Source organism: Nannobrachium achirus (genome assembly GCF_963921795.1).
Source record: "Nannobrachium achirus genome assembly, chromosome: 11".
In the NCBI taxonomy this organism is placed as follows: Eukaryota; Metazoa; Chordata; class Actinopteri; order Myctophiformes; family Myctophidae; genus Nannobrachium; species Nannobrachium achirus.
Genome location: NC_137820.1, coordinates 36785934 through 36804598, shown reverse-complemented (window position 1 = coordinate 36804598; position 18665 = coordinate 36785934). Strand labels below are relative to the sequence as shown.

General features: G+C 43.9%; 1 protein-coding gene across 1 annotated transcript; it reads left to right on the top strand.

The window, feature by feature from the left end:
- Positions 1–2279: 2279 nt before the first annotated feature.
- Positions 2280–17927, top strand: shisal1b (shisa like 1b; the record flags this gene model as incomplete). Its single annotated transcript, XM_080736399.1, has 3 exons — positions 2280–2349; positions 8104–8317; positions 17609–17927. The coding sequence occupies 3 exons, from the start codon at positions 2280–2282 to the stop codon at positions 17925–17927; spliced, it is 603 nt and encodes a 200-aa protein (XP_080592525.1).
- Positions 17928–18665: the final 738 nt, after the last annotated feature.

The window sequence follows — 18665 nt, the reverse complement described above, 5'->3', positions numbered from 1 at the left end:
TCCAAAACTAAAGCTATAGGATCTGAGAAGCTGTGAAATGAAATGTGGTTCATACTGCGGAAGTGCCAATTCAGTAATACTTTCCATGGAGGTCTATATAGCCTATACAAATTCAATGCAGATATTATTGCGACCGAAGCTCGCAGTTACCAAGAGAAATGTCAAAGCTTGTCCATGTGTGTGTACACATTTATGGATTTATGGGCATCCCCGTTCCCTTGACACATCACTGTGACATCACAGGTGATATCACAGGTGACATCACCTATGTAAAAGTCCATATATGGGTATTCCCCAGAATCCCTTTATGCCCATATATGAAGATCCCTGATGTGATCGATATATATTACTGGCCAGGTTTTTCATTTTCCAAAAGAAAGATGAATAAAAATCACACCTTGTGTGAAGTGAGCGGGCAATTTATGAGTTAATTTCATTAAGGGCCCTGTTATGTTTTGGCTAATTTGGGATAACTTTGAGCTGTTTGTGCCAGGATTTATATAATGCCACAATGTGACATAGCTCTGTTTACACAATGCTGTGCCCCTCCAACTTTATATACTTTCCCTATTTTCAATTGTTTTTTATTATGTTTTGACTCTTGCTTTGGCATGTTTTCTCATGCCAATAAAGCTCCTTTGAATTGAATTGAATTGAATTGAATTGAATTGAATTGGTAAGACAAACCTATTTACTAACTTCCCTTGGCACTATACGAGTGACTAAGAACAGAAACCAGCCGTATGACCTGAAGTCCATTCATCACATTTAGCAACAGCGCACAGCATCGCTGTGACAGACTTTGTGATTTCTCGCCGTAACCTTGCAGTGACTGCCACTGTGGAAAGATGTATTTCCATCATGAACACCCCCGGTGCATCATTTACTCGGAAATTCATTTTCAGCATTCTGCTGCCCTGACTGCTCTGAATGCACAGGCCGTCTCCGTGTGATTTATCCCCTCAGGACACCCCCCCCCCCCCCCCCCACAATCCCAGCTGCACCGAGCGCCATTTATGCACATTTTATTTTCCGCCTTCCAGGGGCGGCGGGGGGGGGGCGCTCAGTAGATAAGTCCCTTTCACACCACCACAAGCGTCTTTGCGAACACTATCGGGCACGTGTTGGGAGACAGACACCGATCATTGCACTTTCTCCTACGGGCTTGGGGCGGCACCGGTCAGCAGGGAGTTGGGCTGGGGGAGTAGGACCAAGCCCCTGGAACCTAGAGGGAGGGCTGAAGCGCCATGGACATGGTGGCCGCTTGAGGTACTGCAGTTGGGGCTTCTAACACGAACGCGCATTCTAGGCTTCTTTGTATTGACTGCGCGTTCATAGCGGAAGTGCTCGTTCATGAATCTGAGCTCCAGCGCGTCCATGAACACAAGCTATGACGCGAAACGCATCACAGAAGCCCCACTACGTCACGTTTCTGAGGCTTTTCCAAACACGGAAGTACGCTTCATGTGCTGGGTGAGCAACTCAATGCAAGTGGACGGGCGGGGATATCGGGTGCCCTCTCTATACTTATTATAACTCTATGAGTTGGACGAAGGCCCTACATCCTCCTGGTGGGGGCTGGCTGGTGATACAACAGCAGTGACAACACAGAAATGTGTGTGGGGACTGCCTGGGGAGGAATTACTGTAACTGGCATAACAACTAAATTGGGGAGAAAAGGGGTTTCTACCCTGGTTCCACCTTATGGTTGTTTACACCGTACAGTATGTGGATATTTGCTAAAACGTTTAAAAACATAATTTATGCCCAATCACTATACTGCACCTGACATGTTCCATTTCACTGAGACCAAGTTTAAAATAAGAATTGAATACACTAAATATCAATACGAAGCAACTGAAAACCCCATTATTTCAATGGTTGGTTTAATGGATGGAGAAAAGGGTCCAACCAAGAAACAGCAACCAATGGGAGCGAAGAGGGGGCACATCCACGGGCGGGACTTGACAAAGGGTCAATTGGGGATACTGTTTTAAGGACGTAAAAACAAAGTGACGATTTCACGGTGACATGATAGTGCATGATCATCAGCAACCAGTTGGTTGAGTTGGGCGCTTTGAAAATGATCCAAATGTCTTAATCGTCTTTGTTTTTCGGTTACCTTACTCTCAGGAGACACCCAGCAGCAGCCATGTGAGAGGAGCCGGTGGTGGCAGAAGACAGAGGATGTCCTCGTCCAGATAGAAGCAGAGAAGCTCTCCCCCGCCCGCCTGCTGTCCTCCCTCCCTCCTTCCCTCCCTCCCTCGGAGGACGGGAAGATGACTGTCACCAACCGACAGTCCTTCTTCAACGCCCTGATAGTCATCTTCGTCCTGCTGTCCACCGCAGGTCTGTATACCAGGGGTACTTTTTCGTTTTTTGACTCAGGGCACCCCTGTAAATAACTTTTTCATCCACAGCACCCCTGAATTACATTGTTACTTTTTAGAATGTTACATCATAGAAATATCCGTTTCCATCAGAACTAACTGAAAATGACGTTATACTTGACGTTTAACGACTTGAACCCCAGCATCCCTATTCTGGGGGGGAAGGTTTACCAAAAATAGCCGATCTACAAGCTCCACTTTCTTGGTATTAGTAAGGACTCGAGCAGCAGCGTTCCAAATCAACTGCAGTCGGCTGCTGAGTGCCTAAATTGTAAATTTATATAAATTTGACGTCTATTTTGAGGGTGTCTTCATTCACACCTCTAACCTTTCTGTGTCTTGCGCTCCCTGTTCAGCCATACAGATACAGGGCAGTGTTGATTTCGGCGACTAAAACTATAACGGAAAATGTGTGTCGACTGCGTTTTTTTCACTGACGAAAACTAAATAAAAACTAAATAAAAACTAAGCTGTGATGACTAAAACTAAGACTAAATATATTGACAATTTCGTCAACAAAATGAAAACTAGACTAAAACATTAGGGAGGGACTAGTGGAGGAGAAAGTCATTTGGTTGCTCTCAGGTGTTGCTTCCTGAAAATAGCAGATCTACAAGCTCACAACGCGTCGCGTTGTGAGCTTGTAGATTGGCTATTTTCAGCATGCAACCAAGTGTAAAATCTGTCATTACGATGCCATCAAGGCCTGCCAAAATACATTTTAGTAGACTAAATCAACTGTAGATTTAGTCAACTAAAATCTCATGATATTTAGTTGACTAAAATTAGACTAAAACTAAAACTTTTCAGGAGACTAAATTATGACTAAAACTAAATGAGATTTTATTCAAAAGACTATGACTAAAACTAAATAAAAATTTGCTGTCAAAAACAACACTGATACAGGGAACAACAGCCAGTCGACCACAATTTACATTTACAGTACAGTAAAGTGTAACTTGACTGCCCTTATTGCTTCTCATTCGTTTCAGCTCTAAAGGTTGAATATGTAAGCAATTTACCCCGAGTGAGAGGACATTATGCTCTGATAATGTCCTGTGTTAGGGGGTGATCGGACGAGGCGAAGCCGAGTCCGATAACCCCCTAACACAGGACATTATCAGAGCATAATGTCCGACCCCGAGTGGTAAATAGCTTTTCTACCACTTTTTCCCATATACATGAAAGAAAACACATAGTTGTAACTTGCAAGGATCTTAAGTTACAATCATTATTGCCTATAAAACTTCCGCCATAACAACAAATAGTGCCACAAACAACATCTTCTACTCACCACCAGATGGCGCCAACTCCATGCTGAGACGCGACCGAGTATTTCCCGGTGAATCTGTGCGCAAAGGTGGGGGCCGATGAGCAAGGAGGGTTGCGAGCTTATGAGAAACAACTAAAATAATAATAATATAAACTTGGCGAAAACAGTTGCGTGCATTAGCGCAAATGGAAAACATTCAATTAACTTCTGAAAAGCCTACACGGCCTTTAAACAGCGTGCATACGGTGCATTAGCGCAAGATTAGATGAGGATAAAGGAAATCATTAAATGGAAAACATTAAATTAACTTCTGAAAAGGCTTCTTCTAAGCCTACACTATATAGCCTACTAAAAACGAGTGAATCTTGCCACACGTGAATAATTGTGGTTCAGTGGTTGTAAACAATAACACAGACAATATAAAATCCTTAGTTGTGGGAAGAAAAGGATATCATCATCATCATCATGGCCCCAAATAACTTTTAAATATCTTGCAATTGGAGACGAGTCTCTTACTAAATCGGCAAGAGTGCCTCTCATTTTCAATACATAAAAGCTAAGCTATACTATAACCTCATCATCATCCGCAATAGTCAGTGGTGCACACTCCCAAGCCCCCACCTTTGCGCACAGATTCACCGGGAAATACTCGGTCGCTGCTGAGACAGATGTCTAGCTTACAGCTAAGCTAACGTCAGTTAAAAGCACCGTTCCGGCCGTAAATAGAGGCTGTTCGCTTCCAGAAAGGCATAGGTTCAGAGAAAAGGGGCTTTAAAGTTGGGGGATTGCATTGGATCCAAATAAATCGGCGACGATAGTACGCACGTTAGTAAATATAGGACGGCTGCGACCGTCATTTGTTGGTGGGGGGAAAGGTGTTCCGACCATGGGTTCCGACTCCCTCCTGAAGTCCCCGGATGCGTTCATCGCGTATTGATCTCGGAAATGTGCCTCATTTGCATGTACATCCGGGCATTTCACACATTCCGGCTATTGTGGCCTCATTTACTACTGTTTTAAGCCAATCACAATCCAGTATTTGAACACGTGACTAGAAAAAGTGGTAGAAGTAACCTTTTACTGTATCCTTAAAATTCGAGAGGTGTTAATGTAATTAACGAGGACGGGGCTGAGTTTTTACGACGGCGTGCCTCGAACCTAACGCAGCTGTTTCTCATCTAACAAGGCTGGAGACTCTCCCCGTCACCTCCTCCCCCTCGCAAACCTTTAAGTTGTGCATCATTAGAGCACTTTATGGTCCACTTCCGATGCTGAAGTGCTTCGCTTCCTTATTGCCAAATTCACCTTGCCATAACTGCTGACCCCTCCCCACGCGTGAGCGCCAAAGAATTATGATTCAGGGCAATGTGAGTGGAGAAAAAATAAATATGTCTATGTTTCGAGCTGATTTAATATTTTATTGTCTGTAGCCTAGCGGTATAAAAGAACAAAAGTGTGTACGTCAATACAGAGTCTACTGTACATGTCATAGGCCGGTGCTGTTAGAATCAATACTACAACCTATTATGTTGGATGACCTTATGCAAAACTGGAATGGAGCGGAGTTTTCCCTCTCGACTAGGAAATGCTTCCTCGACGTTTAAACCAACCTTATATGCTTCATTACCACGCTCTCTAGTCTTCAGTCTACCTCACTATTGAAAGGAATTTGTCCGTCAATTAGAGTTGACAAAAGGCAAAGCCGGCCAGGCCAGTGCCTTGAGAATGACGCCGTGCCAAAGCTCATTATAACCTGAAGGTCCTCTCTGCCTTTCAAAATGCCAATCTGTCGCTCTGACAGAGATTAGAGGAAAGCTCCCAGCACTTTCTCTTTGGCTGACGAAACACCGCGTGACAGCGGGACTAGTTTCCTTCATGACACTTCTATTATAAGGACTCCATGGTTGAAAAGTAAGACAAAGGCAAATTAATTGAATTTACTTCAAGCATATCCAATGTAAAAGTGTTAGTGTACCTACTGTAAAGTGTACATTTGTGAAGGACAGTGAAGGAAATAAGAACGCATAGATGCAAAATATCATTCATATTGACAATAGAGTATGTAGAGCCTTTACCTTTACGTACTACTGCGATGGGCAACTGGGTTGACTTTAGTTTGACTCGTGCAATTAATTAAATGTCCAGAGAGAGATCTTTGTAAATGTCAATCCATGTATTATCATCATTAAATCCATAAAGATGAGATAAAAGATAAAACAAATACATTAACACAGTCATAGACACAATCACCCACTGCCAGATATAAATATGGTAACCATAGCAACCACCCTCTCACTGTGATTGACATGTCATTCTTATTACCAAGGCCACACCAACATTCACATAAATAAAACAAAACTAAATAAACAGAAAGTGCAATTTGGCTCCAACAGAGTATATTGAAATAACTACAGCAGCTCCAAAGAAAAGGAATCGGAACAAAACATGTAGGTGACAATGTGTCTTTATGCATGTGTGTGCATGTGCACATATTGTCTGCATAGGTATGCATGCTCCTGCATACTGTACGTGTACTTGTATGAGAGGGCCTATAGCCCTGAAACATGACTGTCATATCACTAGTAAGTCCCTTTGCATGATAGTCAACAATGTGCAATGAACATGCCCAATGCCCATATGTTACCAAATATGGGCATTCCCAGATATGCACTTAATATTGATGACATCGGGACATGGATATCCATATATGGGGATAAAACGGACAAGGACATAATTAATTTCCAAGTGTGACTCGTAATGACATCAGCGATCTCCATATATGGGCATAAAAGGGACATCAAGCCAGAACGTGATGTCAGAGCGGAAAACCCATTCTGTTAAGAGTGGTTCCCCTGACATCACAGTGACATCAGAGCATGATGTCAGAGAGACAAACCCATAGAACCACAGACAAACCCATAGAACCACAGTGTCAGGCGTGACAGACAGAGATATACACACAGACAAGCTGTGACCGTTTTCATAGTATGACAGACGGATGTTACATGTACCATAGAAGTATCCGTATCTTCTGTATTGTTCAATAAAAATACATTTAATACGATTGGTGGCCATTTTCTCTTGATACGCTGATACATTTTAACTCTATGAGAAATTGGTCACCGATCGTATCAAAATGCTTTTTCTTTGAAAATAACGGAAGATACAGGTATTTCTGAGGGTATTTCCATACATCACTGTATCATCCGTGGCCATATATTTGAAATCTGAGCGTTTGTACTGTAGATGTACGGACCAAAAATGGAGAAAGTGCAGTCGACCGTTGTGAGATATATGGCTAGTATCGTCGTTGTCGGGTGGAAACCTTGTATGTCCAAAACCATTTGTTTTTATCAATTAAAAAAATTAACTAAACTAGTTAAAACAGCCGATCTACAAGGACACAACGACCTTGCGCCGCGAGGCATTGTGTGCTTGTGTGCTTGTCTGTGCTTGTGTGCTTGTCTGCTGTTTTCACTACTTTTGTGCGACGGCCTTGTCTGATGAAGCAGGGCTTTACTTCACGAAAAATGTATACATTTAAAACTTGGAGACACAAGGTTTCTGCCCGACAGTGGCGATATATATATCTGTGAGCAAGCATGTGTAGCCTACCTGGGCAAGGCAAAACACTACACAAGGACACGCTACAATATTTATAGACGCTATGCTCAAGAGCCTGTCTAATTTATCTCCAAGTTTCATTCCAAGCCTGATTGATAACAACAGGATGTGAAAGGATGCCACACAGAAGGAAGAACCTTTGTTTGTATTAGTCGAACACACGCTTTTAGTCTTGGATCATTGTGTGACACGCGTGTTAACCATCACCAGCTAGCCCTGTAAAATGACACTCATTATGGCTAGTCCGGTTCCGCTGACAGATTAGTAATTGGTGATTATCTGCAGCTAGCCGCAGCTGCCAAATGATGTTCCAGTGATTTCAATTACGGAAGGGAAAAAGCATCTTGGTTGCCAGATCCAATACATATCCTCTCGGTTCACAGTAATGCTTCAAATTAAATTAGACGACGGTTCCTGTGTTGTGGTTTCCATCGTTTGGATGAAATGCCGTCCAATTCAATTGTCTCCTTGATGTGGAGTCAGACTGTTATCCATTATCGAGCGTCATGGTTATGACGGCATCTGGCTGCTGGTTAAGAAAATAATCCCAAATAAGCGACCCAATATGTGTATGAGTAATAGATTACTACAAACACTGGACACTACCTAATATTAACCCATTTAAACCGCATGAGCTTGTATATCTGCTAGTTTTGAAAAGCCAACATGCTGTACATTTTGAGAACGTTTTTCTCCACAGAGGACGCAACATGAAAACTGAAAACAGTACTAGTGCCTTGCTTGACTGGCTGGCGCAAGTAATAAACAGTACGAAAGATTACATTTCCTATTTTTCCCCCCCTCTGTCACATGCAGCCTTCTCTGCTCATTACCGAGTGTGCGAGCCTTACTCCGACCACAAGGGGCGCTACCACTTCGGCTTCCACTGCCCGCGCCTCTCCGACAACAAGACCTACATGTTCTGCTGCCACCACAACAACACGGCCTTCAAGTACTGCTGCAATGACACCGAGTTCCAGGCTGTCATGCAGATCAACCTCACCACCACCTCAGACGGCTATGCACACAAGTAAGCAGGGGTGTCGCACCAAATTCTGGGTCCTGGGAACAAGGATTCCCTCACATATTGTGCTTTTAAAACACTATGGTGCCATCAATTAAATCTCTTTGAAGTCCTAGTTGCCATGGTTTCCATAGACTTCCAGGTAATTCATAGTGCACGGATTGTGCACGCCCATGCCTAGATCATGCACCACATGTGTGCACGCTGTTCACAGCTTTCAAACAAAAGAATCCGCTTGGAAATCCGTTCAGGCATTCATGAGCTAGCAGCCATTATGTTTTCTTCAAATGTAAACAAACATGGCTGCCATGTTTGAAAGATGGGGTTGGTATGGGGGTTAAACATGCAATTTCGCGATCACGATCATGCCTAATAAATCTTTTGAGGTCAAAAATATTTTTTTGAAAAAAAAAGTTTGTTTTTCTTCAAAAACGGCCCAAACTCGGGAAACTCGGGGTTGGCACAGGGGGGGTACCAATACAAACTCGGGAAACTCGGGGTTGGCACCAGACAGGTTAACTATTGAAAAATAGCAGATTATACAAGCTCACAGCGCCATGCTGCAAGCTTGTAGATCTGCTATTTTTGAAAAATCGTGAAAATGTGTGCAAGTCTTTGAATATTACAAGTCCTTCTAAGGTTTTTTTGAAAAACCTATGTTTCTATGTCAGTGGTGCTCAAACCTTTTCACGTGAAGGACCCCCCAAAATGATATGTATTTAGCCATGGACCCCTATCCCAAAAAAAATTTAGTTACAAATGTTCGCTTAAAAAATACATATATTCAAAGATTTGCACACATTTTCACGACTTTTCAAAAATAGCAGATCTACAAGCTTGCAGTGTGGCACTCGGTGCCGGGGCTGCTATTTTTCAATAGCTAAAGAATAAAATAGTTAAGCAGGTCATGTTTGTAATTGTAACAGCTGAAATCAATAATATATCAGTATTCCAGTATTAACCTGCGGGCTGCATTAAGTGAAGGCCCCCGGGCCGCCAGTTGCCCATGTATGGCGTAAAGTAGACTATGCTTTTTGTACCAGGGAAAAGCCACCAGTGTCTCTTCAGACCTGAATTCCACCACAACATCTGAACTGTGAATGAAATATGAGATGTGAACAGTCAGTGGTATCAGCAGTGTTGTGTAAAGTGTGTATGGCTGTGTGAACATGTACTGTATGTGCCAATGCAAAAAAAAAACGACTGATCTGAAACCAAGCAGGCCGTGTTGGGGAGAGGGAGAGAGAATGGCCTGACAGAGAAGCCTGCTTTTATACCCAAGAGCATGATTGGGACCCCACACACACACACACACACACACACACACACACACACACACACACACACACACACACACACACACACACACACACACACACACACACACACACACACACACACACACACACACACACACACACACAGGCCATGTTGATGGAACCAAATGGACCTGTCAGGGTCCATTTGGTTCCATTTTGTACGCTGTCAAAGTTACAGACTTGTAAGGGTCAATTTAGACCCCCATAAAGGAACCTAGAGAGTCCCTGAAATCCACTTTGAGAAACACTGGCGTAGAACATTGGTTCTATGCCAGTCAGACAATGCAAACACCTGTGTCCCAACATGGCAGCTGTAGGACTACAAATGAAACCCATGAATAAGACGGATCTCTTGTTTACAAACACGCGCAGGTGCCTGTTGCATGTAATCAATTCCCAACAGATCCCCAAACCTGTTGTTTTGGGGAGCGATCAAGCAGGCTGATCGAGGCTCTGGTGCCGTGATCATATGGAGCGCTCCCTTGGCGACTGGAGGCGGGGTTTGGGGGACAACTGCTTTGAGAATCGCTAGAATTATTTACGCACAACATAAACCGAGGTGTATCATTTATTTCAAGAGCTAACATCCATCCTGAACCTTCTTCCTCCACTCTGTGAGGAAAAAAGTTTGATGGCATGCATTTTTATGCGTGAGTGCTGCCTATATGACCACATTTTATGCGGGAACGCCTACTGAGTGGCAAATTAAACTACATTCTAAAATGGGAAAGAGCTGCGATTGAAACAGATTAAACAAAACTCGTAGCTATCATATTACAGACTGCCAAAAGTTAAAGAAAAAAGGAGTAAATGGATTGCTGCACTTCACAGAAACAAGTGGAATCCAGACACCGAAACATGGATTTGCGGGATTAAACTACCTCAAACATCGCAGCTGTACCGAAAGTGTTTGTATCATATTTAGTGTGTGTGTGTGTGTGTGTGTGTGTGTGTGTGTGTGTGTGTGTGTGTGTGTGTGTGTGTGTGTGTGTGTGTGTGTGTGTCTTTACATGTTATGAGCTACTTTCTATCAATACATTCCGAGCAGGTGATTATTTGTGTCCAAGTTTGGAAGAGCTCGTTTTCAATAACGGCAACGCATTATGTGCAATTTCAGGTGGTACGCAGGACCATTGAGTGATTTCCAAGGAGCGCTTCCAGCGTAATAGTGAATCGTAGCGGCATTCTGGCAAGTGCGGCCCTCCCTGTGTTTTCTTTGGCTGAATGCAAGACTGAGAAAACATGGACACCGCCATTACTTTTCCAACAACTGCGTCGGAGGCGTGCCATCTCAAGTGACCTTGATCCACGCCGAGCGGTGACCTTGATCCACGCCGAGCGGTGCCAGTGTCCACATCACTGTGGACACCGGCATCCCTGATGTCCACATCACTGTGACATCACTGTGACTCTGTCCCTTTTATGCCCATATATCGTCATACCAGATGTCCACATCACTGTGACATCACTGTGACTCAGTGCCACACTGGCCAGATGGCCAAGAGAGTGATGTGTCAGGGGAACCAAAGTGTAATCGTCCATTTCTCACAGTAAACTGCAACCTTCGGTTGCAACAAATGCTCAAAATGTAACAGTACTGGCTACAAGTTATTGTACATTACTGTTTACACCGCAGGGTGTCGCTCAGGAAATTGGTCTATTGGTCAAGAACTTCTTTATTTGGGGTACTTCCGGCAGACTTTCCGGGTGCTTCACACACACCACTGAGCAACTTTCATTGAAATGAATAGCTGGGGTGAGGCAGCCTGTTTTATATAACTCTATGGAGTCATCACAGCGTCCTTGTTTGACATGTTGTGTCATCTATAGCCGTATCAGCCTGCAGGGCTAATAATGTTATCAGCCCTATACCAATGAATGAATTTATTTGGTGTTAAAAGGAAAGAGCACATCAGCACTTCCATGACATAAACAACACACAATATCAGAGAGGATTAAAAAAAAAAAAAAGAAAAAAATCGATAAAGGCCCAAGGCTTATTGCCATTGTGTTCCTCTTAAAGTCTGGTTATCATTGATTGTATTATTTATTACACAACTACTGTAACCACATTATACGGTCACATAAATAATTCATAATTGAGTAACTGCAATGGAGAGCCGTGTTTTTACAAGACATAATCAAAATAAAACAAAAACTGAATTTCAGTCAATTAAATTGACAGAGAGAGAGAGAGAGAGCAGTCCTCTGCTGGCCTCGCAGATGCTTTTGAGCAGTAACAACAAGCACACGCTTTTGTACAAATCCAGGTCATGCCATCAGGAATATTGCACATTCGGGGACAGGCTGACATTTGAATACTGTTGAAGAAGCAAGGTGAAAAAAAGACCCACACACACACACACACACACACACACACACACACACACACACACACACACACACACACACACACACACACACACACACACACACACACACACACACACACACACACACACACACACACACACACACACACACACACACACACACACACACACTCTTCTCCCACTCAGAGATGACAATTCACCCTTCCAACGTTGGGAGGTTGTTGCTAACTGGCTGGTGTGCTGCAGTCTCCCCTGACAATATCACACTTATTGGCATCATCCCACTCCGATCTGCACCAGCGGAGCCATTCAACACCTCCACAATGAGTAGTGGGAAAAAAACTACGACATTTCTTTACTTGAGTAAAAGTATCAATGCTGCAACGACATAGAAATACTCTGTTACAAACTTTAATTTTTAACCTTTATTTAGCCAGTAAAACACATTGAGACATGTACAGTATGTTTTGTAATAATAATTCAAATCTACAAAGTAACAAGTAACTAAAGTTTTCAAATAATTGTAGTGGCGTAAAAGTACAATGTTTGCCTCGGAGATGAAAAGTACTGAAAATTGGAAATACTACCGTAGCAAAAACTGCATAACATTTCCTCAAAATTGTACTTACTGTAAGTACAATACTTGAGTAAATGTATTTACTTTACACCACTGTCTCACACTGATCTGCACCAGTGGAGACTTTCAACAACTCCACAATGAGGAGAGGAGGCTGAAGGCATTGGTTCTGGTTGGAGGACACGTGGACATCATGCCAGTTCAGAGGACACGTGCAGGTGTCCAGTGCGCAAGTTTAGAAACTCTAGGCTTGCCAAGGGAAACCACGCCCCGCACTCATTTTTGAAGCTTGTGATTGGCTGAACCGGAGGTTGGGAGCGCTCCGTTGTAGTCACTTGGACCGTGCGAGGTGCACCAAGACCCAATTATCATTGCGTTTATCGTGCGCTTGCCCAGGCCTTACGGCCTGGGCATAAATAGAACGATTGCATTCACCAGGGCTTCGTAACTCGCGAGGCGCTCCGCCGGCCGCGCGGCCCTGGCCCGCTCTTCGCGGGCACTCGCGCCTGCGGCGCTCGGGCGCGAAGAGCAGGACCAAGGTCCGCTGGCCTTCGCGCCGCTTGCAATGTCGTGGACAATAACTGAAAACGAGCGCTCCTTCCCTTAGCAAGCCTAGAGTTTCTAAACTCGCGTCCAGTGCGTGGGCTTTATAACTTGAAATATAATGCGAGTACAGGATGCTAGGGTTGGGAACCGAAACCGGTACTTTCAGGTACCTGGTTCCGAAATTGAGTACTTCTACCATTGATAATATCATGGCAACGGATGTTGTTGTCTGACACAATCGGTTGTGTAATACCTTTAGGCAAGACATGATGAGAACATGGCCTCAACGTTGTTAACACATTATTACCAACTAAACTAAAGCATCGGAATCATGTGGATCTCGGGAGTCACACAGGAACAGCATGGCTCCTCAGACTTCATGTGGCCAGCCTGTGATGCCATTCTTCTATGATGTGCAGACACACGCACACACACACACGCACACACACACGTGATTGGGAACATCAATGAGCTCCAGTGGGGAGTTACGATTCCACCACATCTATGACAATCTATATTTCAGTGATGGACGTATACTGTACACAAACACACTCACTCAGAACTATTGAGCGCTAAGCTAGGTTTTAAAGGACAGACACAGAAATAGAAACGTGCCCTTCCCTTCCCTTCTGTGTGTGGGTGGGTGGGGTGGGGTGGGGGGGCTGTGCTGATAAAAAACATGGCTCTCTCTCTACGCTAATGCCCTCACAGCGTGGCACAGTCTTCGGACCGTTCCCTGCCGATGCCCTGCGGCATGCCGTGGTCAGGGCTGTCGCACCAAATTCTGGGCCCTGGGTACAAGGATTCACTGCGGGCCCCCCATGAATGTTCTTCATAGGGTTCTTCATAGGTTCTTCATTTAGTCTGGTAACGCATTATTACGCGTTATTTTGTGCTTTAACTATTGAAAAATAGCAGCTATACAGTACAAGCCAGTGCCGCACTGCGAGCTTGTAGATCTGCTATTTTTTTTAAATCGTGAACATTTGTGCAAGTCTTTGAATATGTCAAATTCTTCGTTTCTATGTCAGTGGTGCTCAAACGTTTTCATGTGAAGGACCCCCGACATATTTAGTTCCAGGGACCCCACAGATCGCTTAAAGATTAGGTGCCGCGCTGTGAGGTTGTATTTCTGCAATTTTTCAATAGCTAAAGTATCAAATAATTAGGGCCCCTCCACCTTGAGCCCTAGTAACTCAGTCCCACTTCCCCCCCCCCCCCCCCCCCCTTGTGACGTGCCTGGCTGTGGTGTTTGGTCAGACAGCCTGTGGGGAGCTGTTTGTTTCATCCTGCTTCACTGGACGGTTGAGATGGAAGGCTGCTATTTCGTGGTAGCTTGGTTCCAGCCCATAGACCCCACCCACTCTCAGAGTGGACTGTTTCGTGAGCTGACTAATTTCGTGGACTAGAGCAGTGGTTCTCAACCTTTTCAGGCCGCAACCCCCAAAATAATCATATTTGAACTGGGGACCCCCCACCCTGACGAGCACTAAGAGTTGAGGCATTACATTATGTATAACACGGTTCTATTGTGAAAATAGCAGATCTACAAGTAGATCTGCTATTTTCACAATTTCTGCCTCTAATATTTGACAATTTGGCTAATGTTTAATTTGTCATTTTAGAGGTATTAAAATTTTCACTTTAGAAATGTGCATATACCCCCTACACTTAAACTTTATTTTAGGTTGTTTACTGTGAGTGAGAAAACAATGTTGCACATTAACTCATTCCCTGCCAGGCCCGATAGTCCCGAGATTATTCCAATGTCTTTCCCCGCCAGGCCCGATAGTCCCGAGAATTTAAAAAAAAAAAAAAAAAAAAAAAAAAAAAAAAAAAAAAATTTCAAAAAAATTTTTTGACCCCCAAAAATGGAGTAGGCATGATAGCAATCGCGAAATTGCATGTTTAACCCCCATAGCAACCCCATCTTTCAAGCATGGCAGCCATTTTGGCAGCCATCTTTGTTAAACATAGTGGCTGTTATCTCATGAATGCCTGAACGGATTTCCATTCGGATTTTTTTGTTTGAAAGCTGTGAGCAATGTGGACACACGTGGTGCATTATCTAGGCATGGGTGTGCATGATCCGTGCACACCCAATTACATGGAAGTCTATGGAGACGAATGGCAGGTGGGAGTACGGAGGTATGTTAAAATGGCGGTCAATGTGTTAAGCCAATCATCTGGGGACCCCCCAAAAAAAATTGGGGACCCCCCTGGGGGTCCAAACCCCAGGTTCAGAACCACTGGACTAGAGCACTGTTTCCTAAACATTGGGTGTATGGCAACATGACTGGTGCAGTGATGGACGTATACCAGTGCAAGACACCAGTCAAATTTTGTTTACTTTCGGTCGTGCCCAGTGTCGACGTGAAAAAGAGCGGTTCTCTGCGTTCTCCGCGTTTTGGAAGTAAATGCGGAGATAAAGCTGTTTCTTTACATCAGCAATGAATAGGAGCCAATGCAGATTACATGCTTCCTGGTGCTGGCGTCCTAGTTGCAGATTCATGGGATATGTAGTTGTTTCGCTCACCAGTGGCCGCAGCAGCGTCTGTTTAACTGGTAACCATGGTAACCAGTTAACTCGTCTCTGGACGAGATAACGGGCCGTGGCATTGAAAAATATTCAGATGTGTAATTCTTTGGCCTACTGCCAACGTGGAAAAGAGATTTGGTGCTGATCTGTCAAGTATAGTTTGCAAGATCAGGGACGGACGGAAACGCGCACACGCGTACACGCACACGCACACGCACACACACACACACACACACACACACACACACACACACACACACACACACACACACACACACACACACACACACACAGATAACAGGCTGAGATAATTTGTTCTTCTCTTACGGATTCAGTCACAGGCAAATAACTCTGAGTAAGAATAACATTATTACGAAGTCACAGAGATGAGGAAAGGTAAACGCAATGAAAAATACATTTGAGTTAGAGGGTGCATTAATAGGCTACCATTACTAATAGTATGTGCCATTGTGCCTAGTGCCGTCGCTGCCGTGTTCATTCAAGCAACATAAATGTTCATTTTCTAGCTACTTAGGTCGATAGACATCCCCAAGGCTGCATCATTTTCCAACTCAAGTGGGTCTAATTGAGTATAACTCAACTAGAAGCACTGAAAACATATTATTGAAATGGCTTCCATCCAGTGACTACAGGCAGATTTAGGGCATAACACAGTTACAGTCTAGCTATACAGCTAAACGATGGGGTTGTCACTAAATAAATTGGGTGAGTTTGGCATAATATCCTGTTTTATCTCCATCTGAAGGTCAGAGGAGGTTCATTCCTCTAAAGTAGGCCCAGTGTGGTTGCATCCTATTAGGGCCGGACATCTTTCCATTAGTGGTATATTCACCAATATATACAACTCCATAAAAATGCTGCGATCCTCCCAAATGACACCAATTTAATGGGAAGCCATTTGGAATGTTATTTAACTTACTGTCTTTATTAGCTGTGGGTAAACTATAAAAAAAAAGAAAAAAGGTCTGTTGCACTTCACATGAATTGAATCAGGGTCGATACACAGAGGAAATCGTGTCAAAGGAGAAGAGACACGAGATCGGCCTGTGAAATTAGATGGATCCACAAGCCTGTTATAAGCTTGTTATTGAAAAGACAGCAGGCTCTGCACAGATGGACCACGTTTGCTGTCTTTCAGAGTGTGGTCCTGCTTTGCATGCATGTACAGTATGTTACACAGCTATGAACCTCCCATACAAACACCAGTCTAGGGAAGCAAGCAGCACAGTGGCAAACATGGCTACGTTTTAAGGAGAGAGAGAGAGAGAGAGGTTTTCTTTATTAAGACAATCCGTTTAACTAAAATGTTTTTATTATTTTACATGTGCTTGTGAAATGCCATTAGCGTCATCATGTGTTACCTTCTTATGATTAAATGATTATGTATTATGTTTAAATTTCATAGGGGATTTGTTTCCCCCCCCCCCCGTTTGAATGAAATGCAATTTGTGTTGATTTGTGAGTGTGTTATATTGCACACACATTTGCAATGCTTATACTATATGTGTCCTGTAAGTCCATGTGGGCCGGGCACATGCATGAAACAAAAAACAACCAATCAATCAATCAATCAATCAATCAATAGCCAATATATCGTTGTTGTCGAGTGAAAACCTTATATGTCCAAAACCGGTTGTTTTGCATTTTTCATTTTAAAAATGATTTAAACAAGTAAAAACAGCCGATCTACAAGCACACAACGCCTCGCACCCGTTGTGTGCTTGTAGATCTGCTGTAGATCACTACTTTTGTGCCACGGCCTTGTATGACGAAGCAGGGCTTTACTCCGCGAAAAAACATACACATTTGAAACTTGGAGATACAAGGTTTCTGCCCGACAGCGACAATATGTTCAAAGCTGTGAATTAGACAATGACACATGGAATGATCCAATCACTTTCCCCTCACTCAAGACAGATTTGCACTCCTCTTAAACCCTCTTTGTGGCTCTTCCCCCGGCAGCAACTACACGGCCCTGGTCGGCGTGTGGATCTACGGCTTCTTCGTCATGGTGCTGCTGGCGCTGGACTTCTTCTACTACTCGGCCATCAACTATGAACTGTGCCGGGTCTACCTGGAGAAGTGGGGCCTGGGGGGCCGCTGGCTGAAGAAGGCCAGGAGCCAGTGGCACCGGCCCGTGCCGGAGGAGAGCGAGGCCCCCCTGCAGCAGGCCCCCCCGGCCGCCACCGTCCCCAGCAGCCACTACCAGCCCAGACACAGCCTCAGAGGGGAGGGACACAGCCCCACACTGCTGCCCTACAACACAGCCACCGCCTGGTGAGTCACGCATGTGCACACATAGACATCAAAGGGGGCTTGAGCCCCTGCCCCTTTTTTCTGTCTGTAAAAAGTGCCCTTTCCAGACCATAAAGGCAGTTTTTACTATGGTGAAAGAAATGCAAATGCCCTCTTTCCATGCCATACCTGAAGGCAGCATTCAAGAGAATTGCCTTGTCCAAACTCTGCTGAACTTTGATGCAGCATCTTATGTTGAAAGAATTTCCCTCCCTGTGTAGAAATCCATGCCGTTATGCCAGTCACTGAAATTATATCCAGTATTTACTTGATTATGCTTAATTCAGCGTGGTATCACACACCGAAAATAGCCGACCTCCAAGCTCACAACGCGTTGCAGCGCGACGCGTTGTGAGCTTGGAGGTCTGCTATTTTTTCTATATATTTTCTATATTTCCACCAAAAGGCCTTTTTAGAAATATCAGCCCGTCTCTCTAACATTCTCTGCACGTCCCTAATAGCAGTGTTGCTCAAACCTTCACATTTCAAGGTCTTCCCTTAACTCTGACAGTGTACAAATTGGAACCAAATGAATCCGTTAGAACCCATTTGTATGCCGTCAGAGCTACAGACTTGTATGCTGCTATCCATTCTTTTCCTGGCGATTATTCTGTGGATTACCTTTTTTTCTGATAATTGGTTTTAGTTCATGACGTATATCTATAAACAAACATTACTAGATTTGTTATAGTCAATCAATCTCAGCCCCCAAAGTGGATTATTT